General features: G+C 57.2%; 5 protein-coding genes across 5 annotated transcripts; 2 read left to right on the plus strand and 3 right to left on the minus strand.

Moving 5' to 3' along the window:
- Positions 1–5,194: 5,194 nt before the first annotated feature.
- On the minus strand, positions 5,195–6,049 carry BKA78DRAFT_328214 (uncharacterized protein). Its single transcript, XM_066889580.1, has one exon. The coding sequence runs from the start codon at positions 5,856–5,858 to the stop codon at positions 5,229–5,231; it is 630 nt and encodes a 209-aa protein (XP_066738725.1). The 5' UTR covers positions 5,859–6,049; the 3' UTR covers positions 5,195–5,228.
- An 875-nt stretch (positions 6,050–6,924) lies between these two features.
- On the plus strand, positions 6,925–7,779 carry BKA78DRAFT_62237 (uncharacterized protein). Its single transcript, XM_066893487.1, has 2 exons — positions 6,925–7,668; positions 7,722–7,779. The coding sequence occupies exon 1, from the start codon at positions 7,173–7,175 to the stop codon at positions 7,593–7,595; it is 423 nt and encodes a 140-aa protein (XP_066738726.1). The 5' UTR covers positions 6,925–7,172; the 3' UTR covers positions 7,596–7,668; positions 7,722–7,779.
- A 151-nt stretch (positions 7,780–7,930) lies between these two features.
- BKA78DRAFT_259520 (peptide N-acetyl-beta-D-glucosaminyl asparaginase amidase A-domain-containing protein) lies at positions 7,931–10,214 on the plus strand (the record flags this gene model as incomplete). Its single annotated transcript, XM_066885381.1, has 2 exons — positions 7,931–8,255; positions 8,383–10,214. 2 exons carry the CDS (start codon positions 7,931–7,933, stop codon positions 10,212–10,214), a joined length of 2,157 nt encoding a protein of 718 aa, XP_066738727.1.
- A 1,125-nt stretch (positions 10,215–11,339) lies between these two features.
- BKA78DRAFT_300495 (PRELI-like family-domain-containing protein) lies at positions 11,340–12,002 on the minus strand (the record flags this gene model as incomplete). Its single annotated transcript, XM_066887211.1, has 2 exons — positions 11,340–11,765; positions 11,850–12,002. 2 exons carry the CDS (start codon positions 12,000–12,002, stop codon positions 11,340–11,342), a joined length of 579 nt encoding a protein of 192 aa, XP_066738728.1.
- A 2,530-nt stretch (positions 12,003–14,532) lies between these two features.
- BKA78DRAFT_363533 (uncharacterized protein) lies at positions 14,533–15,002 on the minus strand (the record flags this gene model as incomplete). The annotated part of the gene is made up of 1 exon (XM_066892490.1): positions 14,533–15,002. The coding sequence occupies one exon, from the start codon at positions 15,000–15,002 to the stop codon at positions 14,673–14,675; it is 330 nt and encodes a 109-aa protein (XP_066738729.1). The 3' UTR covers positions 14,533–14,672.
- Between the last annotated feature and the right edge of the window lie 649 nt (positions 15,003–15,651).

The raw sequence follows: 15,651 nt of genomic DNA on the forward strand, positions 1-15,651 counted from the left end.
TGGGTGAACGACAAGCAAGAGGAGTTGAGAAGATGATTAAGCATCCACCAACATCTCGAGGAGCCTGCCCGCGGAGCCCACAAAGCCTGCACGGAGCCTGTGACCGCAACACCCACCCACCGGTAGCGCTCATCATTGACGCAGCAAGCAGGACGTGAAAAGAGCCCCCGATCCGATCCGACGCTGGCACCACGACTCCAACCAGAGCAGAGCTAGGAAAACTTTCCCCCTTCCATCACGCACCAGCAGCAAGTTTTCCCCTCACCTCGCATCGAGAAGTTACACGTCATGCCCCTGACTGACTGACGCTTATGCACGGCTCTTTTCTGCCACGCCCCCTACCTACCTCTCCACTCTCTCGACATTGTTTCTCTCCTGCCTGTCCAGTGCGTCTGTCACGCCCCCTACCTGCCATCTGAGCTGCCTGCCTTTCTTCTGCCTACTGACTCTGCCCCAGCGCCGCCAAGAGCTGGATAGGAGCATCGGCGGCTCTACTACGTAACAGTCCAGCGTCACGACGGAGGTATCGAGTTGTTGCTCTGCGATACGCTGCAGCACTTTGTTGCCGCCCAACTTTCCTTCGTCCCTGCCATCCGTCCTTTTCTGGCTCTACCGACTCGTCAGAAAATACGCACATGCGCCCTTGTCGCCGACGACGACGACGACGGGCAACAACGGCAAGCCTGCTGGGCGTGCTCACTCACTCGGCTTCTTCCTTTGTGAAAGACGCGAGGGCCCGCCCGCAAGCCAGCCAGCCAGCCAGCCAGCCAGCCAGCCGACTCGGGTCGGGTCGCCTTGGGCTTTGCGGTGCCCGATGCGCAGCAGTACAGTGCAGTGCCCGATAGCAATACGTACCGGCACGGCACGGGGCTCTGTGGCAGCCAGCCTGACCGAATCGTGCGGGTCCAACAAGTGTTGTTTCGCGGGAGCAGGTGAGAAGATATGAAGTTTCTGTTAGGCAGTCTCTTGTTCGGTTTCTCGTGGTTGGAGGAGGGATCATGCTGTGGGAGATTCGGCCTCGGGAAATCCGTACTGCTGTGCTCCGTACTGGACTGAGATTTTGGAGGGAGACCGGTCTGGCTTTTCCTGCTGCAGGTACGGGACGGGATGTGCTGCGAACTGCTGCGAGTGCTGGCTGGCCGTGTTTGCTTGGTGTTGGTTGATCACTTGCAAAGCAGATGGACAGACAGACAGTAACAGTCGACCAGCAAAACCATCCATCCACCCGCACAACAAACAATGAATCCAGCAACCAGCGTCACGCAGCACCTCTCACACTCTCACATAGCTAGCAACGCACAGACAGCCCACCTACCCACCATTGCAGCACCCGACAACAGCGGCATAGGTGGGTATCCAGCCCATCCAGCGTATGCATGCACCGGCAGGTAGCGGCTCAACCCAACACATACTGACTCCCTTTCTCACCCCCTTACTCGCCGCCGGTCAGCCAGCACCCTCGCAGCAGCGACGCCAGCACTCAGCACCGCGGCCGAAGACACTGACAAGCGGCAATCTGAACTCCCGAAGAATCAAACAACACAGACGCACCGGCAACACACACACGCGCACCCTCGGACGGCCGTCCGCCGAGTAGGCGGCGGCGCTGATTGGCCCGGCCGCCTGGCGGCCGTCCGAACGAAAGGAGAGGAGGCGCTTTCGATTATTAGGTGCGTGTGTCGGGGTGGATGTGGCTGCCGCGTGTGCTCGTGCTGGATGGATGGATGGATAAGCGTAGGGAAGAGTACATAGGTAATTAGCATGGCGGCGCACGGGGAGGGAGAGAGCCTCAGGGGCAGGGGGCCCAGCAAGTTGGGTTGGGGCGGGCTGGAGAAGGGGGCGCCCGGCTGCCCACGGGCGGGTGGGTGCTTGACTATCCGTACTGCGTCAGTAGTCATTGGGTGATGACTGATGGATGACGGGACAGCAGTGATGCCGTGCGGGCGTGCGGTTGTGTAGAATGACAGACAGCAGGGCAGACAGACAGGGAGGGAGTGTGCGGTGTGTCGTCACACTTCATCCGCCGTCCAACCACTCGCACTCGGCCCATCAGCCCATCATAAGACCGCGACTCTCCTCATCGTGCCCACCCCATCTTCTTTCACAATCGTCGTCATTCATGAAACGAGAGAGAGCGGCAGAAAAAAAAATTCGCGTCTTGGCCGACCCCATCGTTGGCTTGCTTAGGCCCGCACCTGCGCAGCAAAATCAGAGTCAGGCGACGGGCCAGAAGTACAGAGAAAGGCGTGTGTGACACGTACGCAGCAGTGATAGGCGGCCGAGAGATCAACCGCCGACACGACCGTGTTCGAAACCGACGATAATCGCCACCCGAGCCTCGCGCCCGTGGATCGAAGACATGGCAACGGGCGGCCGCCGGGCAGCCAGCCAGCCAGCGTTCCACTCACAACGCCGTCATGACCGCGCCAGCTTTCTCCTTCTTTGTTGACAAGAGGGCGCTCGGCTTTTCCGCAATTTTTTCTCTGAAGCGCCTGTCGTCAGCCGGCTAGTCAGACGGTTGGTTAGTTGGGCTGGAAAGGCGTCTTTTCCGACACGCTCGACGGCGAATCAGAAAATGTGAATTCGTCGCCGGAGGTTTGTACGTAAGTTTTGACGCAGCGGCGCTTCCTTGCTGGCAAAGAGGAGCCCTGGCCCCGGGCGTGGGTGGTGGCTTCGTCGTGTGTGTGTCCGTGCCATGCCTTCGCAGGCACAATTCTCAGGGTCCAAATCGCGTGGTTTAGAGTTTGAGCAGGGAGGCTTTGGCGTCAACCCAAGCCGACTAATCAGTATGTAGCCTCAAGGGGGCAATGATGGGGGATGGAAGGTTATGGAAGGCAGGGGTTGAGGAGCGTTTGGGGCGGCGCGAGACGAGGCAAAATGGCGAAACGGGAAACGAGAAACGAGGAACCCAGAAATCAGAAACAGAAAAGGCCATGATGCTCGTTTGTGGCATTCATATGCGAGGTCGTGACGCAAGACGAGGCGGGAGGCTGAGGCTTGTTGCTTGCCATGATTTGGGTTGCGACGGTACGGGTGCCGCGGACTCTGGATGGCCGAAGCGGCAACTATGTCCTATCTCTTGCAGTCCGTTGAGGCAGGAGCGTGCCCGATTTCTGCATCGAGGTCGAGATAGCTGACTCCATTTGGTGTGGACGTCAAAGTTTGGAGACCGCGAGACGGAGGCGTGCCATGGATGATGAAGATGAAGCTTTCATTTTGAGGATGGCGACGGATGGCGACGCGCGGTGATGTTAGGTTTTCCTCAAGACGTCAAAGAAGGTAGCAGCCCGGCCAGGCACAGCAGATCCATATCCAGCTCTCCGGCACCAGAGGCGAGCGGCCAGCGCCCATGTGGCACCCAAGCTCGCCACGAGCACTCCGTCCCATCATCGTCGCATCTGTATCCAGTAGGATGGCTCTGGGAAGAGCGCGAGCGACTGACGGTACCAACCGACGGGGAGGAGACAGGATGGCGCGCGTGGTCGACGGGGAAGTGTCCTGCTGCTGGGCTGGCTCGATGAGTCCGGCCGCCAAAAAGGCAACACGGTTGGGCAGGCAGGCTGACTGGCATGGCGGATAAACATATGCGGATGGCGTATCCAGGAAAAACAACTCCCACGCGGACGCACGCGCACCGCGATCTAGATCTGTGGCACACGGTCAATCAGGAGGGAGGCGCTTGAGGCTGTCAAGAAGACAAGACTTGTCCTGGGAGGTGTGGTAGAGCAGGGAACCCGCTGCAAAGCTCGCAAGTACGTTGATCCGGCCGCACAGCATGCGTGCGTAGGGTCGAAGAGCGAGAAGGCATTTCCATCCTTCAAGCTGGTCCTACGTACGGATTACATATGGAAGACGTCGTCCGGGACGGAGGAACAATCATGCAGCTGACGCTTCAAATTTTTTTTTTATCTCTTTTGGTTTCACCAACTAGCTTCAATGGCAAGAGACGAGGTCGAAAAAGCTTATACGCGAGAGTACGTATGTCTTCGTCCCGAGGCACCTATTCTCGCTACGTACCGACGCGCATGGGTGCAGCGTAAGGAACTGTGCAAGACATACGTAATCGCACATGTACTCGACGTTTCCCTGCCCGCCAAGGCCGGACGTGCCTGGAGTGCATTGATTGCGTTCGACAAATCTTCATTGAAGAATAGTCATCGGTTACAGATGAGATTATGCATCCCGCTGATGGGAATGATTTTGGCCTGAAGAGCACGACGTCAACGTACGACGTGGTGTTTGTTACGTCAACCCGCAGAAGCACGGCGGGGACTGCTGTGGACACCGCACGTGTTGTGGCGCGTAGGGGAGGCGCGTAGGGCAGAGAATTTTTTTCTGCTGCTGCCGCCGCCAGCGACGACTGGTGGTGGTCTGGCCTGGCTGGCTGGCCGCAACGCAGGGTTGGCTGGAATGGCTGGCGGTGAGGGCCCACGCAGACCAAAAGAGCCTCAAAAACTGAACTGACCCTGACGTCAGTTAAGATTTAAGGTTCTTTTCGGCTCACTCCGAGCCGGCTTTCGCTCCGGGGTTACATGTCTTGTGTAGTGTATCAGGTGCGGCTCGGCTGGGGTGTTGCGCAGGGGACCAAAGGGCACTGGGTACCAAAAGAGTGACGCTTGGATCTGGTGATGGGTGGGTCTGCTGGGTCATGATGCGGATTGACGTTGGCAACGCTGCTTTGGGGCTCTGCTGGACCATTTAGGCCATGCAGGTATAACCTAGTTTTGAAGTGGCTTTGGGTTGAATAATGGACGACTCCAGGTCCCAAACCAAGCTTCGGACGAAGCATCGTGGCTGCTCGGTCTTCGAGACAATGTCCGGCGCAAACCAGGTAGGCGGATTGAGATCTCGATATCGTGGGCTTTAGCAGTGCGAGTTGCAGCGAGAGCCAGCTCCGCGAATCAACGGCCGAGTGTTTACACGTTGAGCTTTTGGTCTATATGGGCGAGTTGAGTGATGATACACCAGATGTATGCCTAACCTGCGAGTGACTCCGTCAAATGCGCCGTCAGCAGCACCCCAATTCCTATCCAAGCATCTTACAAGCCACCTCATTTACTTTCATATCTTATGCCTTGGGCTTCTTCTTTCCAATGTCCCAGCCCCATCTCCTCAGAATCTTGACAACCTTGGGGGTCACGGCGGCGGTCAAGGGTACCCGGAGGAAGATGAAGGACTTGTGGATGGCGTATGCCAGTGCCAGCTGCGTCCAGATGGCTGCGGCTCCGTCAGTACAACGAGTCAGATATACAGCCATTGTACCTACTCGCTTGCTCGCCCGTATTCGACTTGGCCCCGTCGACGTGGTCCAATGCACCATCCTTGACTGGACCTGCCTCCGTCGGCGTAAGGACCTCCTCCGCTTTATTCTGACCCTTGTGCAGGTCCGGGAAAGCCACGTGCACCAGGTCCCAAAAGCCCTGCACCACGGCGTGCTCCCAGCGGCCTATTCTGTCGGTGCCTAGCATTCTGACGGCAAGGAAGCAAAAGGGAAAGTCGAGGACGGACAAGCCGAGGTAGACGCCAAGAGCTACCCATCCATATTCCCGCGAGAGCTTGCGCATGCGCTGGGAAAAGGAAGGCGACGGCTTGGGACTGCCCAGGTTCGGCGTAGGGTTCAGCCTTGGGCCATTGGAGGCATTGTCGGACTTTAAGCGGCGGGGAATGGAATTTCGCAGGCGAAGCAGCTGGGACGGGCGGTATGAGCGAGAGACGAGGGCGCTGGAGTAGGATCGATTTGAGAAGAACAATGAGCGGAAGTGGGCGGAGGCTGACGTCGACGAGGCAGCAGTGGGCGAGGAGCGCAGAGAGAGGTGTCGCAGGGCCGGCAGGGCGGGCGAGGAGCGAAGGTGGTTCATGGCTTGTCAGGACGACAGCAATGCCAGTTGGGAGACGATGGGTGTATGGGCATGGTCTTGTGGTGCTAGCTTCTAAAAAAGCTCTCGCAGAGGTGGGCAGTTCGGGATGAAGCTGAGGCGGCACCGGCAGGGATGGGCGGGCCGAGAGGTGCCGACGGGACTCGCTCCCGTCCCGACGACGCTCTCCCGGTGTACAGACTCTCTACTTCTCTACTACATGTACCTACGACCCGATGGAAGGTTCTTGAGATGGAAGAGAGGACGAGATGAAATCTGCAAATGCCGACTTTGGCTCCCGACTCGTCCAGCTCCCACCGCACCCACCAGCTGCAGGCCTGCCGGTGCCTCATTTAAACTTTGTTGTGACGCGCAGAGCGAGACAGCACCTAAGTGAAGAGGCTCGTGTCTCGGCGGGCTATCGGACAGGCTACGGGCAGGCTACGTGTGAGGCCCACATGTGTACCAACGCAGCGGCTGCAACGGCTTCTCACCCCTCTGGCGCTCAGGATTTGGCATTGCATAAGCACGCATAGCGAAACAAGTCGACGTTGTAGATCTCGGCGGGCAGTCAGCAGTCATCCGGACGCTCTGTGCCCGCAACCAATGCGTGGGGGAGCAGCCGAGTCAGTCTGCTGTCGCGTATGAAGCTTAATTGATGGGTGCGAGGGAGAGTTGCCGCTTGTGGTAGTCAAGCCGGTAGGGGGAGTGTGTTATGGTGGAGAAGGGGGTTCTGTCCGCACCAGCAATTCGGAGGCCAGGCGTCCAGTGGATTTGAGGAAATGCATAGCTACAGAATATTATACCAACAAGTGCTTCGGTTCTACCCGCCTGCAGATGCTGCAGCATGGAGTAGTTGCTGCTCTCGCACACCTCACGCCAGCATGAGCCCAGCGCATCAAGCAGCGGAAGAAACAGTTACGACATGTACGGAGTATTATAGGGTAATATCTTTTGTTAGTTACATGTACTCGTCCCGGCGCCCAGGTCAATGGCGCGTTGCGCGTATGTGGGAGCAGGGCAGTCCTCGCTTTGCTGTCGCCGTCGGGTGCCCCCCGGTCCTGGTTCGCCTTCCCGTACTCCCCTACCCATACCCACACCATCGTCGTCCGCAGTGCGCACCCTGGCCCTCACGCATCATCCACATCAATCGCCGCCGCTTAGGTAGCTTAGACACCTGCCTGGCGTCAAGTCGTGTCTGTGTCGGCCGCCGAAACTCTTGCCTTACCACGTGGGTCTTTGCTCGTTCTGTCCTCATCCCCCATCGACAACAGTCCGCATTAAAAGCGCGTCTCCCGCAACTCTATCCCCATCACCATGCCTCTAGTCTTCCACCACCCCCTCAGTCTCCCGCCTGCGCGTCCAGATACCCGCTCCGCTATCTTTGCACCTTCCATCCCCGTACTAGACTCGCCCCGCCTTTCATCTACCATCAAAGACAATCATTCCACCATGGGTAACGGAGAGACAGTCAACGGACACGACATCCTCACCCTTCAAAAGGCTCTCGATCTCGCCCGCGAGTCTGAGACTGGTGTTGATCCCGCCGTGTCCGCCTTTCTTCAGCGCGAGCTGGCCAGCCTGTGGTCTCGTCTCGTCGCCCGCCCCGACGACTACGTCTTTACTCGCGACGAGTTTGGTCTCTTCAACTATTTTCGCAGCCAGTGGCCCGACAACGACCTGGCCGGCAAGGCAATCCAACGCTTCTGGAACCAGTACCGCCTGAACAACGGCTCGTAGACGACGAGGGGTTGCCATTGGAGTTTTCTTTGCGTTTCCCCGTGTCGTGGTCATCCAAGCAGCACCATCAGAGGTTCGCACATGCAAGAACCAGACTTGATGCATCAGATGCTTACAAAGCCCCAGAGCATTGGAGGACGTGGCTCTTTCCCCACCGCGTTGCGCTGGCCGTCTGCAGCATTGACCCAAACGAGCTCTCCTGATTACTCCGGATTCTTTCCACCCTTTTGCTGCTGCATCCTCGCACCAAAGGATTGCGGGTGCGGGTGCTTCCAGACGGATCCGTAGATCAACGCCCTCAGCCGGCCAGCACGATGGCGTACAGCTCCACGATCATGCATGGCGCCGGTGGCTCACGGATCGCCCCGCCCATTCGTTCAATCGCCGCCGCTCCACGGAGGCGACTATCCAATCTATTGTCGACGCTGTTGTTCGCAGCCTTGCTCTTTGTGTTCCCGACGCAACCGACGGCGGCTGCTGCTGCAGCTGCCAGCAGAGGTTTGCACCAGCAGGCGTTGGCCATTCGTGCGGAGAATGCGTCAACCTCCCCATTGGATGTCATCGAGCTCGACCCACCTGTCCTCACCCCAAAAGCACCTGATTGCCAAGAAACCCTAATGGTCCATGTCTTTGGCGAAAGCTATGGCAAGCCCTATGTTGGTGAGTTTGACTGCCATCCCTGCTGTACACCTCACGACGCGTGGCATACCACATGGTTCGAGTGGGATTCGACCACTGCATCTGTCCTTTAACCCTTGCCTGTCCATTCGCTAACGGCGTTTTGCAGGTGCCTATGCTCCGCCGGCATGTGAGTTTGACAGGGTAGTCTTCAACCTGACAGTCACGTCGCGGGGACGGCAGTACGACCGGTTGGCATTGATGTATTTTAATGACACGGAAATATTCCGGACGTCGACGGCCGAGCCCACTACGGATGGGATCATCTGGACCTACATGAAGGACATGTCGGCCTATGTATCCCTGTTCAAAGAGCCGCAAAAAATAATCTTCGATCTCGGCAACCTGATTAGCGATGTCTACACTGGCAGCTTCAACACAACCCTGACTGCCAGCTTCTACAATGACGCAGATGCGACTTTTGAGCCCGCTGACGCAATCCTACCCGTGTCTGCTGCCGGATCGTCGTCGGATTCCGGCTCTGCCTTTACGCTGCCGGCTGATAATGCGACCAACTCGTTGACCATTCCGGCAAATGTCGAGCGCGCCATCTTTTCCATTGCGGCGTGCGGACAGGCCCAGGAGGAATTTTGGATGTCGAGCGTACCCAATTCATTGGTTGACACTTTTGGATCCGTCACCGAGCTCTACGGCTTCTGGCCCTTTCGTGAACTGCAGCTTTTCATTGACGGCAACCTCGCCGGCGTCGTGTGGCCCTTTCCCATCATCTTTACCGGAGGCGTCGTGGCCAGCTTCTGGCGGCCGCTCGTCGGCATCGATGCGTTTGACCTCAAGGAAGACCAAATCGACGTGACGCCATGGCTGGGGCTCCTGAGCGACGGCGGCGCGCACAGCTTCGAGATTCGAGTGACGGGGCTCAACGAGACGGGGCCCAACTCGGCCGTCCTGTCCGAAACGGTCAACAGCAATTGGGTCGTCACGGGCAAGCTCTTCCTGTGGTACTCGGGCTCCAACTCATCAACAGGCCCCACGACGGGGACGCTCCCCACCGTCTCTGCGCCCTCGCCCTCGATCAACACGTGGTACAAGTACGGAGGCCTCTCGGCCAACGGCACAAACAACACGCTCTCGTACGCCGTCGACGTCTCGCGCTCCCTTTCCGTCTCGGCCACGGTCAACGGCGCGCCGTACACGTGGACGCAGGAGCTGCGCTTCAGCAACTACAACAACCTGACCGACGCCGGCAACAACCAATACACGGAGCAAAACACGACCGCGTCGGACGCGCTGCTGCTGACGAGCGGCAATGCATCCGCGCCGCTCTACCAGCGCCGCTCATCCTACCCCCTCGTGTCATTCGTCCGCTACGTCTCGTCCGCGTCGCTCACCTACCTCGGCGGCTGGATCGACCGCGGCAAGCGCGTCAAGCAGGCTGGCGCGTCGGCTTTCCCGCTCGGTCTTGCGGGCTACTCCCTCCCCTCCACCGATGAGCCTCTCTCGCCCACTGGCACGGGCACACTCCTCACAACCCGCCAAAACGGCACCGGCTCCCTCACCATCCAGACCCTCCCGGCCGCCGCCTCGTCCCGCTCCTCGGCCATGCAGCAGGCCCTCTCCTTGGCCGCCGTGCTCCCTGCCGGCGCTGTCACGGCGCCGCTCTACGAGGCCAACGCCCTCGCCGTCAACGGCTCGTGGGTCGAGCAGAGCGACGTCGGCGTCGTGAGGCCCGCGTACGAGCAGGAGGTCATGAAGGAGCAGAATGCCGCTTTTGCCCCCAAGCCGCTGCGTGAGATGGTTGGGCGTGGGCCAAGTGTTGGAGGAGGGGGTGGTAGTGCTGGTGTGCCGGCGAAGGTGGGTGTCTCGTCGCCATCGCCACCGCTGCGGGAGGAGGTGGATGTGGATGCGGGTGTGGGTGCTGGATTGCTGCTTTCGGCGGCGGAGAGGCGGAGGGCGCGGTTGAGGGGGGCGGGCGAGTTGTAGATTGTATGGGTTGTGGTGCGTACTGTGCTATGGGCCTCTGTCTTTCCTTGACTTTCTCGTCTGTTCCGTGCTGTAACTGTTCTATCATCATGCCTGTCTGTCTGTCTGTCTTTCTTGTTGCTGGCGCTGGTGTGTGTGTGTGTGTGTGTAGAGATAGATGCCGGGAGCAGCAGTTGGCAAGGGATCGAAGAAAGATGATTTAGGGGGTGCTTAGTGGATTAATGGATGGATGGGATGGAAGCAGCGCTGTGGATAATATATATATATATATATATACACGTGTAAATCAGGTCAATGTTGTAGATGAAACACACACTGCTTACTGCCATCTCGTTTGCTTGTTTGCCCCTCGCCTGCGTGTGCCAACAATTACCAAAGATGTATCTTCCATCACACAGTGCAGGGTGGCGCTTTGTTCGACATGGATCGAGTGACTGTATTATTCTAATACACGACTTCAACTTTCCTTTCTAGCTCTCCGCGTTCCGTTCTATACCACCCCCGTCTTTCCTCCTCTAGCTGTACACCGTCCGAGTGGAGATGAGCCCGCTGGTCAGCTGCACACTTTCTTCTTTCTCCTCCTCCACCACCACCTCTGCATCCTTCCCACCTTCTAATGCAACCAACCAAAAAGCAAAGACAGACCAAAAACAATACCATACCGTCTACGCATAAATCATCAAATTGGCCCATTGAAGGGCCCGAAGAAAGAAAACAAAACAACACCACCGGGTCTAATGCCAAAAAGGAGAAGAAAATTGACTTGATAGGAGAAGGTTGAATCGACAATGCTTTTTTGTACCCCCCGAGTCTGCCGTGCCAACGCCTTGCTGCCGATGATGAAAAATGACTTGACGAAAAGTTGGAGGTGGTAGGAGAGGGGAGGACCGGTGAGGAGTTGGTTGCGCATGTATGCCAATGCGTGGATCTCGAGCGGCGAGGATGGAGGATGCCTGCCCGGTGTACGAGGAGCAGGAGTCAATGTCGAGGCGACGTGCGGTCGCAGGAGGCGCAAGGGGAGGGGAGGGAGCTGATCGATACCGCGTCCAACCGCGGCTCAAGCGGCCACCTCAGCCCCACCGCTCGCTCGCTCAACAAGGCAAACAGGAGTGCGGTGCGGCGCTCTCACAACTTGGCCTCGACCTGCTGCGCCAGACGCTCCCTCTCCTGCGCAAAGACGCGGCGGCTCATCTCGAGCACCATCTCGAAGCCCTCGCGGCCCTTTGCGGCGTTCTGGCTGAAGCGCTCGACGGTGAACTGCTCGATGCTGTTCTTGACCTTTTGCCAGCCGCCGCACATGGCGACAATCTGGGCCGTCTGCTCAAACGTCGTCTTGGAGTTGCGGGCGGCGGCGCACGGCTTGTAGACGACGGTTTCGCGCACGCTGAGCAGGTCCGCCCACGTCATGTTGGTGCTGCACATGGTGACGGTCTTGGTCCGCGGGTCCACGTACGACGTCTCGTACACGTGCGACACTTCGGTGCCGCCCAGGAACGACGACAGCCACTTGGGCGCGCTCTGGTGGCAGGTGATGAGGCGCTCGGTGCGGAGCTGGGGACGCGCAGAGAGCGGTTAGCGGTGCTCATGTTGGATGTTGATTGCAAATTGGTGTCCTGGAAAGGGTGAAAAACTCACAATGCCAGTCTCGGGGTCGACGTGCCGTGCAAGCGTGTCGACGGCGATTACGTGAGGCGTCTTTTTGTTCCAGGGCGAGTACTTGCGCCAGTTGGCAATGGAGACTTCTTCCCACGAGTAGTTGAAGTCGTGGCTCGTCGAAAAGATCTTCATCTCGTCGGATTCGTGTCCGCGAAGGACGGTGCGGTGATGCGGGACCGGGTGGTTGTTTGTTGATGCAGGCAAGAGTGGCGGCGCGGGTGAAGGCGAAAATTCCAGGCGTGTCAGCGCCGGCGATTCGGGTTTGAAGCGAAAGCGGAGGTGAAGCGCAGAGGACAGGCGGCAGAGCGACAATGAAGTCGTCCGGGTATGTATCTATGTCGACAGTCTATAGACGGTAGGAAACAGGAGCGCAGGGGCGCGATTATAGGAGGGAGGTGGATTTGGCGATGGCGATGGCGATGTCGCGGTGGAGAGTGTTGGAAAGATAAAAAGGCACGAGGGCCAGGCCCGGGCGTTTTCTGTCGTCCACCGCCCTTCGGATCCGCTAGTCCCTAATTGGAAAGGGCCCGCGTGCGATGATAGGTTTGCTTCCCGAGCCACCCCGGACTTCAAACATGCTCCTCCGATCTTCTCCGCAACGACAACCTCCAACTTGTGGGTGAAGATTCAGGAACTCATTTTTTTGTCGGCAATAATGCTAATACAGCCAACAACACCATCGACGCCCGCAGTATCTACGCCGCTGTGCCTACGCCCGTACTGGTCTCCAAGCGCGCCAGCCAGCCAGCCCCGGTCCAGCCCAAACGCGCGCCTCGCATTCCTCCACCGTTCCCGTCCCATCCATTCACCCGGCTAGTCCTCGACCGCATCCCACTCTCCCCGGATACTTCTATCCGCGCCTGTTAGGTCCGTTGAACCGCGCATCATCTGCCCTCCCACACAGCCAATCCGGTTGCATCCGTTTCTACACCAAAGGGGCAGTTGGCATCAACTTCAAAGTTCGCCGTTGCTGCACGACAGCTGCCCGTCGTCCTGTACCCCACGCGCCAAGCCTGCATCCCTGAAACTACTCGAGCTACTCCAACATTCCACCTCCATGCTCCACCGCCAGTCATTCGCCTGCTGAAATCCTCTCGCTACTTTGAACGCCGTGGTTGGCCATTTCTCCGCGGGCTGCGCATCCGGCGTTTTGAATCGCTTCGCAGTCGTCCTGCGCTCAGCCCCGGCACGGTTTCGTCTTTTCGTGACCACCATCCAATGGGCGTCTTCGGCTGTGAAAATACTCTTGATTCGTCCCACGCCCCTCGTCCTTTACTGGTCATGCTAACGGTGCACATCCTCAAGGTATCAAGTTCGCCGAACATCGGATGCTTGTTCCAGGAACCGACAATCCGAGCCGGAACGAGCTGTCATTCTGCCACTGCGTCGCCTTCAGACAGCGTCTATGGCGGAGGGAATGCTTGCGAGCCTTGGTCGTGGTTTGGCTGCAACAGTCGCTCGCTGCTAATGCTGTTTGGTGGACAGGATTGCGAGTTCCAATGCCAGACTAATCCTTCTTGGGGCGTGGACTGGTGCTTGACAGAACTTGCAACGCATGTCCTATCTATCAATTTGTTTGCTCGTGGAATCATCAGCACTGTGTCTTTCACGATCTTGATTTTTCTCTTTGTCGAAAAGTTGATCACACAATTCATTGACAACGAGGCTCCCAATCCCCACCAAAAGAAGGAACTCACATCAGATCCAAATACTTCCGCATCACCACGAACGTCCTCAACGGCACCACTCGCAGTCCAACCGCCTTCGCCACAGATCGCTGCTCCGCGCCCCACCACACTCGCCACTCGCTTACCTCTCTCGACTCTTGGCAGGGTCTACAAGTCCACTTTTCCACGCAGCACACCAAAAAAAAAGACAAAACGTACAACAGCCGGGATTCGCTGCTGGTCACCCACGCAACTACTAATCGGCCGCAAGGTAGCTTATCTATGGAAGAGCGGACGGGGTTCCGAGTTCTCTACCTGCTATGGCCGTACGTGGAAGACGGAGCTGAGAAATTAATTCATGAATAAAAGTAAAAGGCAAGAGAATGAAAGAGTAAAGGTGCGTCTACCGTGGTAACGCCGCTAAATGAGGCATGTCTCTGCAGATCACAGCCAGGCGAGGAGCGGAAGGCGGGAGGTTCTCTAGGGCGTCACCCACGCCTGAATCACCGTGATTAGAGGCAACAAGGGACTTGTTTAAAAGAATTAGGTGGTTAAAGTCTCCTCTACTTCGTCGCTAGACTTTGCTTCTGACATCAAAGCCCTTCAAGAATCACTGTATTTCAGGCTCAATACGCTGTCCGGTCTGCGACTTCATTTTGCTGCAAAGTTGCTGGGAGCATTGCTGATGGAGCGAGCTCGGTTTATCTCGTCTCTGACGTTTGCCGACAGTGTTTAGGATCGAGAGTGCGTCTAGTACTCCTTTCTTGTACGGCACAGCTTCTTCCCCAAAGACCGCCTGTTGTCGCCGCAATTAAGCTGTCCTAATTGATGTACGTAGGTGAGTGGTACAGCTGAATTCAATACCGATTTGCAGTCGAGGTGAGATTTAAAAGTTGTAACTTAAGTGCTGGGGTGGGTCAAGTGGGGTTACAATCTTAGTCAATAGGGTCTTTTCCATTGCCCACCTCTTTTTTTTTCCCACAAGTTCTAGTCTTATCCCCTTGGATTCAAGCCTTATCTCTGCTTTCCTAGGTCTAGAATGATGCAAGATTCTATCTCAAGTTACGCCCAGGTGGTAACCCCTTGATACTGGTAGGGAGCTGGGGTGACCCACTTGCAAAGTCCAGTTTGATTCTCACCACGACTGTAAATGCGTATCGAATTCGGCTGTAGCATTCCATACTTGTTTTAGCTGCACCTCTCGAAAGGTTTGTGCACGAGCACCTCCAAGTGGTTCAGAAAACATCTTGGCTGCGGCCGCTGCTGGTGGGGTTTCCCTCGCGGCTTGCTGACCCTTGTTGCTACTCTGGAGCCTGGCGGTTATGCATCGATCCCATTGGACCTGAGGGGATTCAGACGCCGCAATCGCCATGTGGTCATTTCCAAAAGCAGTCTGTCTCCCTGGATGCAGGAGAGCACGAGTCACAGAAGCGGAGGAAAACAAGAAATGCGCCCATGTCTGCATTGCATTGCTGGCCACTCTGTCGGTGGCACTGCCTTCCCGAGCACATCGCCACCTGTGCCGCCCCGCGTCTCTCTCAGCATGGCAATCAGAAGCTGGGTGGCAGCCCGGTATCGAAGGAGAGCCATTGGGTGTTGACCTGCATGATCGTCTGGTTGGAGGGTCAGGTTGCGCTCGAAGTACTTCAGTGCAGGTTGGAAACTTGTCACCTCGGAAACGATGCCCAGGCACTTCAATCTGATATGCAACATGGAAAAGCAATTCATTGACACGTTGTAGGCTACCTTTGGTCACCAAGTTCGCCCTCTGTATGTACCGCTCCGCGCAAAAGGTCCGCCGGTCTCAGGGGTACTCCTCACTTCGACCACTTGTGATCGCTGTGATTTGGGATGCTTTGCATGGAGCATTCATCAGTTTAGTTTTTGAACTTTGGTAGCCGAAGAATTGGGGTGACTGGAATTACCGGATTTAATCCTTGGGCGAGAAAATTCCACGCTTTTCTCGGGATGAATAGCCCCACTTGTTCATTGTGTCTCTGGTGGTTTTGTTGGAAAGCTTCTCAGATAGTGCGTCTCTAGAAGCCTGAACATCAGGCTCATGGAGAGGACCGTGAGAGGAGTTGTTCACCCGGCCAGTGCTGCGGCTCGCGCTG

Source organism: Phyllosticta capitalensis, assembly GCF_038381095.1.
Source record: "Phyllosticta capitalensis strain CBS 128856 chromosome Unknown BKA78scaffold_13, whole genome shotgun sequence".
Lineage (NCBI taxonomy): Eukaryota > Fungi > Ascomycota > Dothideomycetes > Botryosphaeriales > Phyllostictaceae > Phyllosticta > Phyllosticta capitalensis.

Coding starts and splice junctions, on each gene's coding strand:
- BKA78DRAFT_328214 (XM_066889580.1), bottom strand. CDS start 5,858: ATGAACCACCTTCGCTCCTCGCCCGCCCTGCCGGCCCTGCGACACCTC.
- BKA78DRAFT_62237 (XM_066893487.1), top strand. CDS start 7,173: ATGCCTCTAGTCTTCCACCACCCCCTCAGTCTCCCGCCTGCGCGTCCA.